The following is an 18,568-nucleotide window of genomic DNA, read 5'->3' on the forward strand; positions in this document are numbered from 1 at the left end:
TGCTGGCACATGGAACTGACTAGAGGCAGACCAAGTTTTTGAAGGAATTATTATTATCAACAAAATTGCAAGGCTGGACTTCAAAAGCCCATGATCCTTCCAGCCCAAATACATGTTCAAAGAAGACAGACTTTCAATACCCTGTAGGGTGGTAGTGAAGAGTAATAAACAAGAAGGAATTTGCCAAGGGCAAAGTCAAGGGCCAGGGAGACACAGGGCCAGAACCTCCTCCACCACCAGAGCAGGGAAGTCCTCATGGTTCTAGAAGGGGGACTGTGGCGGAGACTGCTAGCTGTCCATCAGCTGGGTCACATTTCCCAGCTTCCCTTGCAGCTAAGACTGGGCCATGTGTCAAAAGAGTCATCTGTGCAATGTGAGCAGAAGTCAACAGTTTGACTTCTGCCCCACTTGCGTATGAGGAAATTCCTACCCTAAGCTTCCATGTTTTTCCCCATACCGACTGGAAGAGTGATTACCAGACAGACCCTGGATCCTTCATGTTAGTCTGGATCCCTACATGACCCTGTGGGGCAGAGCTATCTACCAACCTGAAACACTTCCCTTGGAGCTATTACATGAGAAGGCAGTCAACTGAATATTTTTAAACTACTCTAATTTCAGGTCTCTATTATATCGACTCAGCATTGTCCTAACCAAGAGAGCCATTAGACATCTAAGGTCAAGCAGGACACTGGCAGAACTCAGACGAGAGGTGAGGGATGGAGTAGCACTTTGGGAATCTTCAGGGTACAGATGGGATAGTGGGTGAAAGCCCACCTTCTAGAGAAAGAAGGGCTGCGAGCAGCCAACACTGGGGGGCCAGATGAGCCAGTCAAGGACTCAGAGAAGCAATGTCCAACAGGGTTAAGAGGGAAACCAGGAGAACATGTCAGAATGCACGAGAAGGCTGTTTCTAGAAGGAGGAAGATGATTAGAATGGCAGTCCAGAGACAGGTCCTAGCCTGGCTCTACCTGAACGTCCTGTGGGGCCTGGGGCAAGCCACTAATCTCTCTGCACTGTGGAGGTCTCAGCTCAAATGGTGCCCCATAAGAGCAGCCTTCCCTGGCCACCCTATTCCAAGTGGTCCCTCAGTCACTCTATACCACTAACTAAATGGCCTTCTTACCTGTTTGTTCCCCTCAACAGTGCTGTCTGCCTTCCCCACCGGCCTGCCAGCCTCCGTCTCTCCCCAGTACCTGGGCCAGCTCCGGCACGCAGCAGGAGCTCCGGGTTCCTCACGAGTGGACCGCCACCCTGCTCCTCGGCTCCCCGTGACCTCTGCTCCCATAGCTCCTGGCAACACCATCTCCACCAGGGCTTCCTTCCCAACATGCACAGCTCCTCCGGACCCCAAGGGACTGGGGTGCCCTAGGTCGCTCCTCTCAGCTTCCCTTGACAGAAGACTCCCCATACCCGGCCCCAGGGAGGTGAAAGTAGGAAAAGAGGCCCTTGGCTCACAGCAACGGTCCCAGGTTAGCAACCAGCTCGGCCCCCTTCACTTCCACTCCACTGCATGTCTGGCCCTGCTCACAGGGGGCTTCTAGGAAGAGGAGAGGGAGGGTAGAGAGATGGTCCTCCCCTCAAGGACGGCATCTGAGCTCCCACATCACCTAGAATCCTCTGTTCGACCACTGACACCCCCCCCCCCCAATCCACAGCTCTCCACCTCTCAGGCTGCCTCCAGGACCAACCCCAGCCCTAGGTGGCCTTTTCGAATGTGCTGTGCCCTCCAGCTCCGCAGGAGTCAGCCAAGGGCCACTGTCGGGTCAGGAGAACACGGAGCTAGATCCCAACCCCTCTGCCCTGAGCTCATCCTGTGACCTTGAGCAGGTCCTACTCTCTGAGACTCCTTTTTTGCACCTCAGTGCATAAGTAACATTGCTGAGAGTCCATGATGAGTGTATGGAAAGCAGCTAGCTGAATGCCCAGCATGTTGGAAGCATGAGAATCAAGTTCCTTTTGTGTTCATTATCTCATGCTCAAACCTACCCAGCCCCCTAACATGGTAGAGAAGATGGACAGGGACCAAGAGACTCCTGCTCCAGGGGGCATTTGAGGGTTTGGGTGACTTATGCTCTCTGCCTGACTCACAAGGTAGAGGAAAAAGCCAGACACAGCAAGGTCAAGCTCTAAGTGACTAAGTAACGTCTCCATTGTATGGTGTTACTGCTGGTGCCCAGAGGTGGTCCTGGGGGGTAGCAGGGGATATTGGCCTCCTTCAACAGAACCCCCAGTCCATATCTACCTTCCTCTAAAGGTGCATGGGTGGTATGGGGTGAGAGCTGCATGTGTCAAGGAGGGGTGGGCAGACCTGGGGGTTCTGGGAGGGGGGCCTGCCCAGGCATCAGGGCCTGGGTTATGTTGCCCTCTGGGCCTTGCTCAGTCTGCTGGGTCACTGTGGGCATTGCCAGGACAGGCTAAGTTGCCTCCCTGGGCCCAGTGGGGCAGAGGATAGCCATGAAAGGGGATGAGGATGGTCCCTTTTCTTAGTAGGCTTGTAGCCCTGGGATTACAGAAGAGGGACATAGAAATGTCATCTGTTGAATATTTACTATGCGCTTGGCCTTCTGCCAATGGTGCTTTGCGTGGACCTCACCTAAAATCATCCTCACAGCATCCTTTGAGGGGGAGCCTCGCTATCACCCCCATTTTGCAGATGAGGACTCTGGGGGCTTTGTAGCTCACCAAGGTCACTCTCAGTGCTACGTGCAGCACTGGAAGCCAGGGAGGTGTGCCTGACCCAGAAAGCAGTGCTCCTCGCCTGTACCACCCCATCTTCCTGCCCCTCCGACGGGATGGGGACAGCACCGGCCACATCAGACGCGCGGGATGCCATATCTGCTCCATCACCCATGTACTCTGTGGCCTTGAACCAGTTGCTTCCCACCTCTGAGCCTCAGTTTCCCTATCTGTGATGCGAGGAGGCCAAACTCACTTACTGGGGGCCCACCAGGCTCTAACATTTTAGAATCCTCAGGATCAGGGATGAGGTGACCTGTTCCCAAGGAGAGGCTTCCTCTCGAGCCCAAGAGTGGCAAACAGCCCAAGCTAAGGTTGCGGGGGAAGGCCAGCTTCCATGGAGGGGGTTGCTGGGGGAGCAGATGGGGCAGGAAGATGGTAGCAGCCCGGGGAGGGCTTATGCTACCACCTCCTCCACCATCCCCACCCACACTTTGGCTTTTGGGCAGAGCCCAGGTTTAAAAAAAGCAACCACCAGTTCTTCAGCTATTAACAGGGTTTTGTTTCCAAGGGAGCCTGCAGTACACTAGCCCGGGTCGGATGGGAGCGGGGATGCCAAGTCCATCCCAGGATGCAGAGACGCATTGAGCCGGGGAGGCCACAGAACAAAAGCAGAAAGAATGGGGTTGGGGCAGTTCTGCTCCCAGATGCTCCCCTGCTTCCTGGGGGTAGAGGGGACAGGCAGGAGGGTCAGGCCGCTTCTGGTGACTGCTTTGCCACCCTGGCATATGGATCGATTGCCAGCTAGAAGCCTTGGTCAGCTGGCTTTCCCCCTACACTCACCCAGAAGTCTCCCCAGAGTTGATCTCATGCCTCCAAGGGCTGAGTGAGGTGATGGTTATTCCAGATGTTGCTGTTTGGGTCAGTCTGCACTATGGGTGTATTTGGCCCAGCCCACTGTGTGTGTGTGTGTGTGTGTGTGCGCGTGTGTGTGTGTACGCACACTGTATGCATGCATCTGGGTGTGTGTAGGTGGAATGCAAATGTGAATGTGGCATAAGGGGTGAGGAGGGGTCAGCAACAAACATAACCCCTGTGGTGGGGCCCTTCTTGCCTCCTGACCCCACCACCCTCACTTCCTTCTGGTGCCACTCTGCCCCCCAGCGAGCCTTCCATACAAAGCCTGTGACTTCAGCATCCCACCAACTGCTTCTGCCTCAATCAGAATTAGCACTTCGTCTGGTACGAGTGTGAGCATAAAAGTGTTTTGATAATTTTGCTGGAGGGTTGCCATGACAATCCCCGGCAAGCTCCAAGAGGGGGTGTCGGTGTGCACGGGAGGGAGAGAGAGAGGGAGAGAGAGAAAGAGAGCCCAAGAGACACAGAGAGGGAGAGACAGAGAGAGGCAGGGAGAGGAGCCAGGGAGACCCCCCATGATATCCCCAACTCACACCTTCAGCCTGAATTCAGCGCCAGCAGCCCCAGTGGCCCCATTCATGCCGCAATGAGCTCACTCTCTAGTCTGGGCCTCCCTGTAGACGGTGCAGTGGGATACCAGCTGTGGGCAGGCAGGCCGCCAGAACTGGCAGGGCAGAGCTGGTCCCACGGGGGGAGGCACCCTGGCACCCTCCACTCTCAGGATGAGCCCCAGGGAGTGTCAGGCTGGAGTGGCGGCAGGGAGACTTTTAGGGACTCAGAAGGAGCCAGAGCCCAGGGAAGCTCCCACGATTCATGCCCAGCCTATAGGCCTGGTTCTGCTGCTGTGGCTAATGGCAGTGCATCTCCCTGCGGGGGTCCCGCTTCCTGGCACAGCTGGGGCCGTCCAGAGGCTGTACTGCTGTTTTTCTTATACGCTTTCTTGCAGCTCTGAGTGTCCCTCTCCAGGGACCACTGGTCTGAGAACCACTACAGGGATAAGGATGGAATCCCACATCATCTGTGGCCCTTGAACTTTGCAGAGCGGGTCTCTCCCTCTCTGTGGTTAAAGCAGGGATATCTCTGCTATCTTCTGAGATGAGGTCAAAGAGACCCAGAAAGGGGCAGGAACTAGAACAAGTTCCCACACCAAGTAGCAATGCGGAGACAGAGTCGGGATGGAACCCAGTCCTGGACCTTACTCCCGCCTCACTGTCCTCAGGGAAGACAGGTTCTCTGGAACGGGCCCATCTGGCATTACCCGCTTCACATATGGACAGGGAAACTGAGGCCCACAGACATTCCCCCAGGGTTTGCAGCCTCAGATCCGGAGAAGTTGTCACTGCCTTTACCGAACCACCAGCCAGCCTCAGGTGCTCCCTAAAGCGAGCCTCGGGGACTTATTTCTGTTCCCGGGTTAAAGTGCCAGCCTTGGAAGGAGAGTCTTCGGGTTATTACCAAAACAGACCAGAGGGCAGCTGGAGCTGGCCAGGAACACAGAGGCAAGGAGGTCAGTGGGGTGCCTGGGCACTGCCGAGTCCCAGCTGCATAAGGAAGTCTGCACAGGGTCTCCCGGCCTCTGCTATGGGAGCCGTGTGGCCTTGGGCTGTGGGATCCCCAGTTTCTGCAGCTGTCGAGAGCCAGTGTGCCCAGGAGCCCTCCCTCAGAGGAACTGCTTTCCAAGCTCTGGGAAGCAGCCGCCCTGGAAGCGCAGAGTCGGAGGACAGAGGTATCCTCACGCCTGTCTCCAGCTTGGCTTACATCTACCTTTCAATTATTCACCAGCATGGCGGGAGGGGGTGGGCGCCAACAGGAAAGTGCTGTGGGCTCTGGAGACAGCCTGCTGAGATGACTTTCCTGCAGCCTTAGTAATAGGCAACAGCACGAGAATAAGCAAACAGCAACTCAAGACTGCCTGCTTGGATACCCTGGTTCTGGTGTTTGCTAGAAAGTTCTCACTACTCTGTGATTGTGGAAGCCTCGTGCCTGCCCCATCCTTCTCCTGGACCAAACTAGATGATTTATTAAAACATACTGAGGTAAAACTGGCTCTGTAGGAGGGTGGATTTTTAAACAGACTCCAAGAAATTAGTGTTGAAAAGATGCCCTTTCACGTAATGTGTTCTGAGTCTGGCCTTGGGACAGGGCACAGTGTCAGCCTTGTAAAAAGCTACTGGCCCACTCTGGAGGCCCAGAGTCTGTTCTCCTCAAGCCCTGCCTATCTTCCTCCTCAGACACGGCCTCGGGCTGCCTAGTGGACATGAGATGCTTGCTGTGCCCAGTCTCTTTGCATGTTGTGGACATGGTGCGGTGTGTGTGTGTGGGGGGGCAGTTACTCCCAGGGTACCCAACTTCAGGCAGCCTTTCTCTGACATTGCCCCACCTGTCACCGGCCATGGAAGGCATCTCCTCTGTCTTTCTTCAAGGCACCAGCTGCCATTTCTTCAGCTGTTCTCTCTCGGACACCCAAGGGATGGGATGTAAAGGAATGAGTTTTTCCTGAGCAGCTCCCTCATGCCAGTCACAAACACAAAGCACTCTGAACCTATCATTGCACCCTTAAGCTTAGCCTCTGAGGTAAGTGTTATTATCTCCAAGCTTTGGTTGAGGCAACAGGCTCAGAGATGTTTGGGAACTTTCCTAAGGTCACAGAGCCCCCCAGAGATAGAGCGGGGATTTGCTCCCAGGTCCACCAGTCGCCAAAGCTCTTCTCATCCGTCAGTCATTCCCATGGCAGTGGCTCCTGAACCTGACCAGGGAGGGGTTCAGTGGGAGGAAGGACAGGATGAAGAGGGCTGGGCCCGGGGAAGAGTCTGGAACTCTAACTGGGAGCCAGGCTCCACTCCCCAGCAGCTCTTCCAGAAAGAAGACTGGTGTCCTGTGGGCCAAGCAGTAGAGCTGGGTGGGGTAGGGAGAGGAGTGTGGATGACATCCAAGCCCACTCGTTTCCCGTGGAGACGCAGAAGGCCTGGGCGCCCCTCCCCACTCACGATGCCCCCAGGATGCAAGACAGAGTGGGCAGCCCGCGGCCAGATGGCGGATGAACCAGGGCCTCACACGGTGAGCTCGGGTGGGAGGCCGCTCAGAGCAGCGCACTCCAACACCTCCAGTCCAAGAGTCTCCGGCACCTGAGGCTGGAAACCACTGTTTGCAGATACAGAGAAGAAAACCACAAAGGCTTGGCTGATGGGGGTCGTGAGGCCAGAGTAAATGGAACAGAACTGCAGGTTGCCAGCAGAGAAAGGAATCTTCCAGATGAGCTGGGGCAGTGTTTTCAGACCAACAGGCGGGACTCATTAGTGGGCCATACCAACGGTTAGGGGGCCATGGCCAGCATTTTTTAATGATACACAACAGTACAGAAAACAGGAGAGTAAACACATATAATAAAGTTCTGTTTCATGAAGCTTTAGTTTTAAACAGGGTGTGTGTGTGTGTAAACTTTTTTTTTTTTTTTTTACCATGGGTTCTAGTCAAAAAAGCTCCAGAAAACACTAAGTTGGTTCAACCCCTGTATTCTACAGATGCGGACCTGGGGCCAAGGGCAGGAAAAGGCTTGGCCCAGAGTCCAGACACAGGACAAGAACCGTCTCCTGATGCTGCCTTTCAGAGGCCTGACTTCTTGCTCATCTTTCAACCTTAGACACTCTCAGCCTTGGCCACTCTTATCCTATGTTGTTCCCAGGCTAGAGTAGGAAAAATTCGGGGCTTCACGTGGGGGTGTTCTGACAGAACGTCCTCAGGCCCTTCTTTCTCCCTACTCGGGCTCTTTCCCTGCCTCCTTTCCTCCCCGCCGACTCCCTCTCTATGGGAACAGCCCAGAACCAGGGCCCTTTTTGCCCTCCCTCCCACCTGCCTCCACAAACCCCTGTGCAGCCACCTACCTGGTCTCTCCCGGCCATGCTGGCCCCTCTCTCCCCTAAGGCCTGTCCTAGACCCGACTACTGGCAATGAGACCTGCCCAAGGCCCAGTGCAAGCCTCGCCCGCCCCCGCCCCCAGGCCCCAGGACTCTCCTTCACATCTACACACTACTGATAGCAGCTGCCCTAGATACACACATCACACTCCATTCTTAAAACAACCCTGTTTTAAAGGTGGAAACACTCAGCCTAAGGAATTTGCCAAAGACCACGCAGCCATCAGCGGAGCACCTTGTTCTAGAGGCAGGTCTATATGAACCCGACATGTATGCCTCGGCACTACCCTGCCTGGCTGATTCCTGGTAGATGTTCCCCCAAAGCATCCTGGGCTGGGCGGGAAGACGACAGCAAGGGGATGGGAGCGAGCACCTCCCACTTCACCCTGCAACGAGGAAAGGACTGCCCCACTCTGAGGAGGGCAGAACACTGGAAAGGTAGCACCCACCCTTCTGAGCCCCGTTCTTTCCCCAAGAGAGCAGCACAGACTTCTCTGACAGGGAAGCTTGGGACGAGGAACTGGGTTGGGGGAATCTCTTTCCTTGCAGGCTCAGGGGGGTTGGCAACTGGTAGAGACAGGGCTGGCTGTGCTGTTTCCCAAACAGGGTGCCCCTAGACTCGGTGAAGGAGTAGCGAGAAGTCTTGACTGTGATCACGGCTATAAGTCAAGGTCTCCCATCCCGCTTATCAGTAAGAACACTGGTGTTTTGACCTCATAGCTAAGTCCTGTGTCTGGTTTTCTTTTGCTTCAGCACTCACAGCGAGAAAGGGTGTTATCAGCACCAAAAAACCCAACATCTTTTCTCCTCAGCTCTCCTGGGGGTCCCCATCTCTCTGCCTGGGCTCCTGCCCCGTGGGTCCTCCCACCTCCTGCCCCACCCCTCACTCCCGCCTGAAAGCTGTCCCCAGCCCTCCGTGGCTCCCAGGCCCGGTCCGGGCCCCTCTCCTTCCCTCGCTGTCCTTCCTCCAGCTCACCGCCCCCCACCCCTGGACATAAGCCACCTAGGACGCCCATGGTCATTTCTCAGTCCTCCCCGTTCTCCCAGGGCCTCCTCCACCAGGCAGCCTTTCCTGACCACCACCCCAAATTACATCTCCTGCTCCTCCCAGCCCTGCAGCCCTCACTGTCTGGGCCCCTCGCTTCACAGTCACCTTGTCATGGAGGTGTTTCAAGTGTGTTCTTGGTTTCTCAACAAACGACACATCCGACCTCGATGCTAATGCTGCCCAGACGTCCTGAGTGCTCGCGTGCCCCATGCGGGGCACAGACAGCTTCTTCTTCCTGGAGAGAAGCTCTGGAGAGTACTGAGCGCAGGGCCTGGCTTGTTACCGGCGCTCAAAGCACAGCATGAGTTTCTCAGATATGCTCAGACACCAGTGGTAGGAGGAGAAGTTGGTGCCACCTTTTTGGAAAGCCATTTACACGATCGATTCAAGGCCTTAGAGCTAGGCACAGCCTTCCAAATCCAGGCAAGGACCCCACTTTTAGGAATGTATTCTAAGAAAAAGTAATAGATACGCACAAAGGTTTAGCCACAGGACAGCTGCGTAAGTGGTGGGGTGGTGCTTCTGATTCTTGAATAGTAAAATGGGGATAAAAATAGCTCCTGGGCTGCTGTGAGGGTTAATGAATCATGAGTTAATATATGTGCCTGGCACCATACCCAGGCTCTATAAAAACATTACCTGTTCTTTTTATTTGAACTGAAGTCTGAATGAGGCCAAATCTCGGGCTCTTTGCTACGACACCACCCTGCCTCCCAGCATCCCCTCTCCTGCTTTCCCAAACCAACAGAACGGTTACTAATAATAGCAAACACCACCCCGACATCAACAACGATCTAAACATCCAACATAGTGGGACTGGTTTACCCAACACAACAACTATATACAATACTATGCAACCATTCAGAGCCATGTTATGGGACAGCAATTAATGTCATGTACTCACGTTCTTAATAAATAGGAAAAGGCTACAAAATGATGAGTTCAGTATGAAGTTGTTTTTTTTTTTTTAAGGATACAAGTATGTAGAAAAAATACACTGCAAAATGTGAGGAGCTGTTGTCTCTGGTTGTAAAGTTACAAGGGATTCTCCTTTTTATCTTTCTTTTTAATTTCTTGCAAAAAACACGTACTCCTTCTGTAGTTAGGAATAAACTAATTTTGAGAAAGAAAATGAAAGCCATGCTGGCTCCCTTCTATCTGTAACAGAAGGGATCGTGTCCTCCCTTTATATATTCCCCACTGAATCTAATACACAATCTGCAGACATAAAAGTCCTAGTCTTACACAGAATTCCACCCTGGCAATCTTGTTTAATCTTCCAGGCCAAGGTGTTCTGTACAGAATTTGGAAACTGCCAGCAAGGACAAGAAAAGAATGTGACTGGCAGAGGTGCATCTGAGCCTGGCTGGCCCCGGGGCTGGGGAAGCTCAAACACTGCCCCGAGGGGAAAGAGGCAGTGGAATGAGGCCAGGGACGGTGCATTAGGGGACCGATCACCTGGGGAGCATGTGGCAGGGCTGCCACGAGTGAGCGGAGCCTTGACGCGAGGCCACTTTGGCATCTGGGAGCTCTCGTCAGCTTGGTCTGAAGACCTTCCCAGGAGACGCTTAAGTGCAGCTGGATCTTAATATGATCAGCCTCGCTCATGGACAATTTTCTTTTTGCCCCTCCTCCCAAAGCTTCTGGGCCTTTCCCCTGGCGGACGGCAACCGAGGTGTGGGCACCCAGGGAGCCTGCCAAGAGGAAAGGCAGGGTCACAGGGCCATGGTCAGCTGCCGAAGAATCACTCACCCAGCGGGAGGCTCAGGGCTGGGGTCAGTAGGGCGTGTGGAACAGTCCACCTACGACATGACATTACTAAGTACATCACCGTCAGGAGTGCTACACTCGCCATCTCGACCCCGCGAGACCTCGGAGGGGTGGCTGCTCCCGTGTCCACTGCGCAGCTGAGGAAATAGGCTTGGGGGCTGTCTGGCCCAAGGTGACTCAGCCAGAAAGGGCAGAGTGGGACTCAAGCCCTGGTCGGCGCGCTCAAGCCGAGGCTTCTTCCACAAGGGCTCTGGCAGGAATTCTGACAGATGTGGAGACTGGGCCGGGTGTGGGGTGTCACGGCTGCTCCCTAATCCCCCACCCCACCCCCATGCCTGCAGCACTGGAGAAGGCGGCACGCCCCCTCGCAAGGCTGGACCTAGGCCACTCTTGCCTGAAGTTGTCCAGCTCCCTGCCCTCATCAGCTGGTGCAGGGCTTGGCCTGCACTATTTTCGGCAGGAGGAGGCCACCTCCAGCTGCAGCAGGGACTCTTGCCATGTATCGAGCCACCTGGCCGGTGTGGCGCAGACACGGTCAATACCACTCCTTGGAGGCCTGCCCCACAGGCAGTGTACTTTCTGGGCTGTCTGTGTCCATGTTCCCTCCTGTCACCAGGTGCTGCTTTAGCTAGAAATCTCAGAGGAGGTCACAGATTCCGAGTGGCGGAAATAACAATGGCCTAGGTACTTGATACGGGTCTTCATGCTGGTTCTGCCTTACCGGCTGGGTGCCCCTGGAATGAGCACCTCTGGACCTTGGCTTCCTCCAATGGGGAGAGCAGTTCCTAACCTACACCCTCATGGTACTTTGGGAGACAAAGGGCAAGGCACGCACAAGAGTTCACTGCTCTCCTCTCCGGCCCAGCTCCTCCCAGCACGAGGCAGGAGGCTGCTGGAGGAGGCAGACTAGGGGAGACGGGGGTAATGGGAAGAAGCCAGACATTTGGACTCCCCCTTAATTTCTTACCTCTGGGCTAGCTGTCTTCCTTTCCCCTTCACTGCAGGTGAATGGAAACTAAAAGCTACTGTCAGAGAGAGGGTGCTGGGAAGAAATGAGTGGCTAATCCCTTAGACATTTTCAGAGGAAACATTCCAGAAAAGTTTTCTCTAACCAACGAGGGCATAGGATGACACTTCTCCTGAGTCCTGCTTGGGGAGGCCCCATGAGAAAAGGGACTGCAGGTCTGCAGCTTGAACACTCTTGGGCCAGAGTTTGGGAAGCACCCCCACCCCTGTGGCATCTTTATGCACCCATCCCACATTCTTTAGGCAGGGAGGATAGAGCCCTCAACCTGAACTGTTTTTGGAGGTGTGGATTCCCCTCCTAGAGGGCCCCACCCATGCCATTCTCCAAGTACAGACAAGAATGGCAGGGTGGGGACAAGTGGCATAGGGACAGACTCCGTCATCACAGCACCCGTAGAAGGGCCTGGAGGGTGGCTTCTTGCCCTAGTGTCTTGGACAGGGGGAGGCAGCCCTCTTGGACAGTGGGAGGCAGCCTCTTGGACAGCGGGAGGCAGCCTCTTGGACAGGGGGAGGCAACCACCTGCAGCAGGAAACATTTTGGCCACATCTAGCCAGGAGGGTGCGTTCTGATGGGCTTTTCAGGGGGCATCTGGATCATCACACGTGCTGCTCAGCAGGCCCTTCCTGCAGGAGGCGGTTAACTGTAACCTGATCCCACAGCCCCTCCAGAGCCCACTTCTTGTCTCCTGCCCCAGGGGAGAAGCTCCCAGGCTCCGACTGGTCTCTATGCTGCTTCCGGTGAAGGGACCAAGAAAGCAGTCCCTCCAGCCCCAGGAGACTCTGGCTGCAGCTGTCCCCCACGCCTGGGGCCAGGGCTGGGAAAGCCCAAAGACAACACAGAAGGCCTGCTGACAAGCAGCCCCGCAGGCCTCTTCCAGCCCACCCCGGGACACCAGATCTCAGGATCTGATCATCCTCTAGGTACATGTTCCTCCACCTGATTAAAAAACAAAACACTGACCTCATTAGGGTCACTTTTAGGAAGAAATCAGATTAGGGATGTAATAGGCCCAACATGGTTGTTATTGCTTTGTTTTAAGGTTTATTTTAGAGAGAGAGCACGCTCGCGTGCACACCCAAGTGCAAGAGTGGGGGTAGGGGCAGAGAGAGAGGGAGAGAGAGAATCTCAAGCCGTCTCTGCACCGAGTGCCAAACCCAATGCAGGGACTGATCTCATGACCCATGAGATCATGACCTGAGTGGAAACCAAGAGTTGGATGCTTAACCAAAGGAGCCACCCAGGTACCCCCAGGCCCAACACAGGCCCAGCTCCCTTCTGGCTTTCACCTTTCCTGCCCATCCAGAAACCTATCATCTGTGTCCAGAGTTAAAAACCAGTGGGGTCAGAGGCCAGGATCCTGCCTGAACGTGCCCACACTTGTGGAGGCCCCATGAGAAAAGGGACTGTCCCTGGTGTTCAGGGAGTGTGTGTGTGGGGGTGTGACAGCACAGACCTAACTGTAATGACAACGCTGTCACACATTCCTTGGTCAGCACGGAGTTGGCTCACCCGAGAAAGCAATCTTTTCAGTAATGCTGGCTACAAATGTCCTGCCTCACTCATCCCTGTCCTCCTATACTGCTCTCTGACACCAGGCCCCTCGCTCAGCTTTAACACGAAAAATAGCCTAGCCCAACAGGGGGCTCTGTGCACAGGCTGGGAAAGGCACTTGCAAGTCGGCGCAGCAAGACTAAGCCAGCTGGAAAAGGCACCGTTAGTCTGTGTTCCACTTTAATAAATAAACATCAACGTCATTTCCCTGTTGACCCTCAGACACAGGAATCGCCGTATCTAAGACTGGATTCCAGCAGCACAAAACTGACCGGGCCTCCCATGAGGGTTCTTTCCAAAGAGAAAATGGGAAGGGGGCAGAGGTTGTAGACCAGGTCCTTCTGAGGAGAGTGAGTGGGTGGAACCATGTATAAGTAGAGATTTAAACAAACAGAATGCATCACCATGGAAACATTTGGCTTTTTCAAAAGCATTGTTCAGAAAAATAAAGCAATCAAGACTTCAGATTCAACACTTTACAAGTGTTTATGACCAGAAAAGGCAAAGTGGGTCTTGGATATTCTGCAGCCAAGTAAAAGCTGCCAGAATTCAAGGAAGAAGTATTCCCAGCAGGGCAGGGACCCATCATGTGTCAGGGATTTCTCTACAGTCCTCTGACTGGAGCGTTCTGCCCAGGGCAGGACCCACTTCACTCCAGTGGGGTTGCCATGACACAATTCAGGAGACCGTGCCACTCGCCCACCAGGTCCAGGCAGACCTGCCATGCACTAGGGCAAGGTCGTATCAGCCATGGAGCACGCAGAGAGTGAGTGCCACAAGGAAACATCAGGTTTATGAGCCGTGACCTAAACCTATTAGGAACTGTCCATGCCACCGTGGTCAGTGGTTTAGTCAACAACACGGATCATGATTTCCATATGGAGGATACAACCTGATGCTGGGTGCACACTGTTCTGAGGCAAGCTGCCTGTCGTCAAGACATTTTTAGTGTACAACCCGACCCGTTTCTTTGGGCTGTCCGCTGACTTCAGTAGTGCTGTTGTTAAGTATCACGAAGAAGCCTGACGCTGAGTTTGGGTGTCATTCAGAGCCCCCAGAGGTACTCACAGATAAGCATGAAGAGAGGATGGGACCATGCATCCACCTCAGAGAGTCTGCTGGGATACGATCAGGAAACACTGTTCTGGGTCACAGGAAGGTTGGATGAGAATTTATCTAACTTGCCAGAAACTGGATTCTCTCCCCTCAAAATGAGCTTCCTTAGTTAAATGGCCAATTTTGAGTCCAGTTGGCAATACGGTTTCTGACTAGGAGCTGCTAGTGTTGATCAGGAAGAGAGGAGATACAGATGCCTGCCCTCACATACAGGAAAGCCGGAGGACAAACAAGGTGGCCTGGTAGTCAGCTCTGCCCGTGGGGTCCCAGGGTGAGCTGGGTGGCCAGCTCTGCAGGAGCAAGTGCTGAGGTTCAGGCTCTCAGGGATGCCCAGTAAACTACTTTGCCTAAATTCATCATGGCAGAGGAAAAAGCACACAGTTTAAGGATTCATCTGTGGTTTGAATTCTGGTTCTGCTGCTTCGAAGTCCTATTAAATCACTTAACCCTTCTTGGGGGGCTCAGCTGCCTGGTCTCTATACAATGGGAAGAGCATCTCTTTCCTGCCAGGCTGTTAGGAAGGACACAGGATTACATAGAAAAAGCTTCCAGGACAGTTCTTGGCTGGTTATTAAAGCTCAAAAAAAGGGCAGCAAAAAACTAAAGCTGTTTTTCTTCATGCTACATTGTTGTATTTGCTGCCTCTGCTTTACAAGTAATGTTGGCAAAGTAGCTCAGCCCCTAATTCCTAGTTAAGATCTACGGCCAGTAAAACACAGCAACGGGTTGGTGCAGTCACGGAGCATCCTTTGCCAGGTTCTGAAAATTTCTGTGCAGTCCTAAACCCTGTCCTTTAACTCCATGGCAAGGACCTACTTGTCATTTCAAAAGGGAGATTATCTTAGTTGTTTTTTTAAAAAAAAGGTGGGGGGGGGTAGTCCTAGCATTGGGCAGCAAGAAACAAAAGCCAAGACTGCTGCTCTAAGCTGAAGAAGCCCCGCCGGCGGCTCAGGCTGTGGGCTGGGAGCAGGAACTCATTTCCCCGACAGCCATAGCCGTGATGAGTGAAGAGATCAAATGTGCAGCTGACACAAGAGAAGGCCATGACCCTACATTAGGAGGGATGCCGTGAGACTGGGAGCCATCTGCCAGTTCTTTAGTCTGTGCGAGAGGAATTTCCCCATGTCATGCATCAAACTCACAACTGAAGCTGGCTCTACCACCCTGGCCAGGTTTTGTTTAATAGGAAAACAGCTCAGAATTAGAGGTTTTATTTGATTTTTATGGCGATTTGCATCGCCCTCACTGAAAGGCTTATTGTGATGCTCAGATTTTATAAAGCATTTAATATTTCTTACAGAAAGGAGCTATCCACATGCAAAACATTAAAAAAAAAGTGGGGGGGGAACCCCAATATAAGAAGCCAGAAAGCTTGTCAGAAGGCAGGGCCTGCCAGGCCTGGTGTTGCATCTGAGTTCTGGGGAAGAGCCTGGCCAGCTTTTGGCACTTGACCACCATCACCGAGGCCATTCGTCTTCTAGCATGGAACAGAAACAAAATCAAAAGAAGGCTCTGTACGTTTTTGCAGCAGGCAGCTATGGAAACTCTAACTCTCTTGCCCTGTTTTCATCCATTTGATTCCATTTTCTCTCGAGTTTTCCCTATCTTCGTTTGGAATCAATCCAGCAGCACAGTGCTCCTAAGTCAAGAGGTCAAGAAGACACGTGATTTTATGATGCAAGAAAGGGCAGCCAGTCTGTTCTGTTTTGGGAACCTTGGTGACATCATGGACTAACTGTCGAATCTCGGGAACTTGTGTCTAAGAGAGCACTGAGTCAGAAGACAGCCTTCGTCACAGGGCTCCTGGAACTTCAGGTAAAGACAACTATTAGGTAACTGAGTCTATCCCCACAGGACTGCTCCTGCTTCTCTCTGGCTTGGGTTTAAATGACTCCAGTCATTCTCTAGGGGAAACTCATCTACGTGGGACAGCTGTCACTAGCAGGACATTTGCTGCTCTTCGGCCTAAATTTCTCATGACATCACCCAATTAACTTCTCCCTCTGAGGGGACAGTTTTCTCTCGTATTACAAGTATCCAGGCGGCTGCCTAAAGATGGCTGGGTTACAGGACACAGCATCCACTCTTTCTTCAGAGGCCTGTAACCTGTCTGGGTCTGTCCCAGGAAGGAGACTTGGTTAAATAAAGTGCTCCCAGAATATGCAGCTTTCCATTGCAAAAGCACGCAAGCCAAGATGTTGAGGAGTCAAGGCGGACTTCCACGAGGCTCTGTGAGGCCACCTCTGTTTGGGTTTCAGCAGCTGTCTGCCTGTGGAGGGCTCCAGAGCCGCTGACACATATTTATATCCTACTTCACGAAGTCACAAGGAACAAACACGTGCACGTTTACCCTGGAGGCAAAGCCCATTCACATTGCCTCAAATGAAGCAGGGAGGGCAGGAGAGAAACTGCTTACAGACAGAATCACCCGTAAGCACGGCCACAACAGCTTTTAATTTGCCTAAAGAAGGTATGTGATTTCAAGATGTGATTAGGGAGTACTGTTCCCGCAGTAAACATAGTATGAACATGAACTGCTGGCTGTCATTTAATAGGACTCCAAGGCTGGGAAGCAAATCTCATCCTTGTCTTCCAAACAGCCACCCCACGAGATCAGCTGGACCAGCCTCTGGAAGTTTCTTCACAGTGGAAGGTTGGCTCAGTCTCAGCACAGCTTCTCTCTAAGATTTCACATCACCAGTGCGCCCCTCCAGGGTCTGGATAAACTGTCCGAAAGGTCAGGTTTATTCTTGGTTCTCTAGAGTGGTACTCTTTGGGCACTCGATGCTAAACGGAAATATAAATAACTCTGACACAAACAAATTTATGACGACATGGACATATTTTGACTTCATCATCCCTTAACCCCCCATGAGCATCAATAAGCTCTTTGAAGTCTTGTGGAGAAAGGTTTTCTTCTCTGAAGCAAACCCGCCCCCCAATCACTCTGATAAGCCAGCACCCTCACAGTGAGGTGTTTTATCTTTTCTAATTGTTGTTCTTCCTCGCAGCTTCCTGCCATTTTCCCAAATCTCATAAGGCAACACATAAATGACTGAGACCAGAGGCAGGCATGAGATTCTGCTCCCATGCTAAGCGTTCTTCCATGAACTTGCACACCTTAAAGATGACCTGGCTTTAGAAGAGCACAGCCTAAGGTGAGAAGCTGTGCCCAATAGCCAGCCACTGGCTACCTGAAGCTACTGAAATGAATTTAAATTAAATTAAAAATTCAGTCCTTCAACACACTAGCCACATCTCAGAAGATCAGTAATAGTTGCGTGTGCCCAGCGGCTACTACATGGGGACTTAAAGAGATGCAGACTATTTCCACTGTCACAGAAAGTCCTACTGGACGCACTGCTGCAGAGGTCCATTCTGACTGTCAGAATCAAAACTTGAAAATGGTATCACTGTACCGCCTCTCGCTCATGATAAAAGCAACTTGCTTTTCACCATATTTACTAGATAAATGAATAATCAGAAGCCGTCAGGGCACTGCCTCCATGTGAGTCCAAATTCCTTGCATGTTCTCACCTGCCAATCAGCTTGTGTCGCTCCTTCCATGATTAACAAGGTCCCATGATCCAAGGGTATCTTCACTCTTTCCACATACGTGTAGTCTCCGTTCTCTTCCTAGAAAACAGCATTCATTGTACTACATTGTTTGCTTGTGTGATCAAGATGCAATGGAACCAGACAGTGGTCAAGAAATGTAGACCCCTCCGCAGCTAGGCTGTAGGGGTTCATCTACTGGCTCTGCCCACAGCAGCCGTCTGGCCTTAGGCAAGTTGTGTCACCATTCTCTACCTTAATTTACTCATCTGTAAAATGGAGATGACAACAGGACCTGCCACCCAGGGCTGTTGTGAGCCTCCACAGAGGCAGTCTGTGTAAGTCACTTGGAGACTGGCACATATTAAGTACAGTGTAAGTGCCAGATATTATTGTCATCAGCATCTAACACTGCAGAAGAGCCCAAGGCCTGTGAAGAAGTGAAGTCATTTATACAAGAACTCTTTACATCTGCTTTATGCTGTGCTCTGTGTTTTGCCATAGTCAGTGCGGAAAAAATGGGCTTTTAAACAAGACATGGTGTGGTACGTTCTCATCGCCTTTTTACATTTCACGCTAATTCACTAATGGGTGCCTATGTTAAAACTGATTACGACTCTTCCTATAGCTCCTCTGGTGTCTTGGAGATACATTCTTGTTTCTTTCCAGAACAGTCAACAGCCAAGATTTTCTTAAAGAAGGGAGCTCTGGCTTGACCAGAACAGGGCTGCAAACTGAGACTGGCTGTTTAAGCCTTGGAGCGTAGGTCACAACTCCTGAGCACTTCAGATAGGAATGCCTTGTATTTACACTGCCCCTCTCTTCCAGAGAGCCCGAAGTCAATTCATGTCCAGTACTCTAATGAAGCTTCAGGCACGGCCTGCAAAACAGCCAGTAGGTGGGGGTCACTCCTCCTTCGCAGTTGACAAAGAGCTTGTCAAGAGTTGAGACCCGAGCTTCCTGATCTTTCCTCTTCCATTCTGGGCAGA

The 18,568-nt window shown here is 52.5% G+C and overlaps 1 protein-coding gene across 4 annotated transcripts in view; it reads right to left on the reverse strand.

The window, feature by feature from the left end:
• Positions 1 to 18,568, reverse strand: part of ALKBH3 (alkB homolog 3, alpha-ketoglutarate dependent dioxygenase) — a 124,813-nt gene that overhangs the window by 74,825 nt on the left and 31,420 nt on the right. For 3 of the 4 annotated variants that reach the window (XM_036097694.2, XM_036097696.2, XM_078058142.1), the window contains 2 exons: positions 17,562 to 17,660; positions 16,460 to 16,811 (listed from right to left, as the gene is read on the reverse strand). The exons of the other annotated variant lie outside the window; for it this stretch is intronic. In XM_036097694.2, the coding sequence (XP_035953587.1) occupies positions 16,719 to 16,811; positions 17,562 to 17,660 (192 nt within the window). In that variant the 3' untranslated portion in view covers positions 16,460 to 16,718. Of the gene's footprint in view, positions 1 to 16,459; positions 16,812 to 17,561; positions 17,661 to 18,568 lie in introns of those variants that run through there. 4 annotated transcript variants of the gene reach the window in all.

The sequence above is a fragment of the Halichoerus grypus genome, chromosome 11 (assembly GCF_964656455.1).
Source record: "Halichoerus grypus chromosome 11, mHalGry1.hap1.1, whole genome shotgun sequence".
Taxonomy (NCBI): domain Eukaryota; kingdom Metazoa; phylum Chordata; class Mammalia; order Carnivora; family Phocidae; genus Halichoerus; species Halichoerus grypus.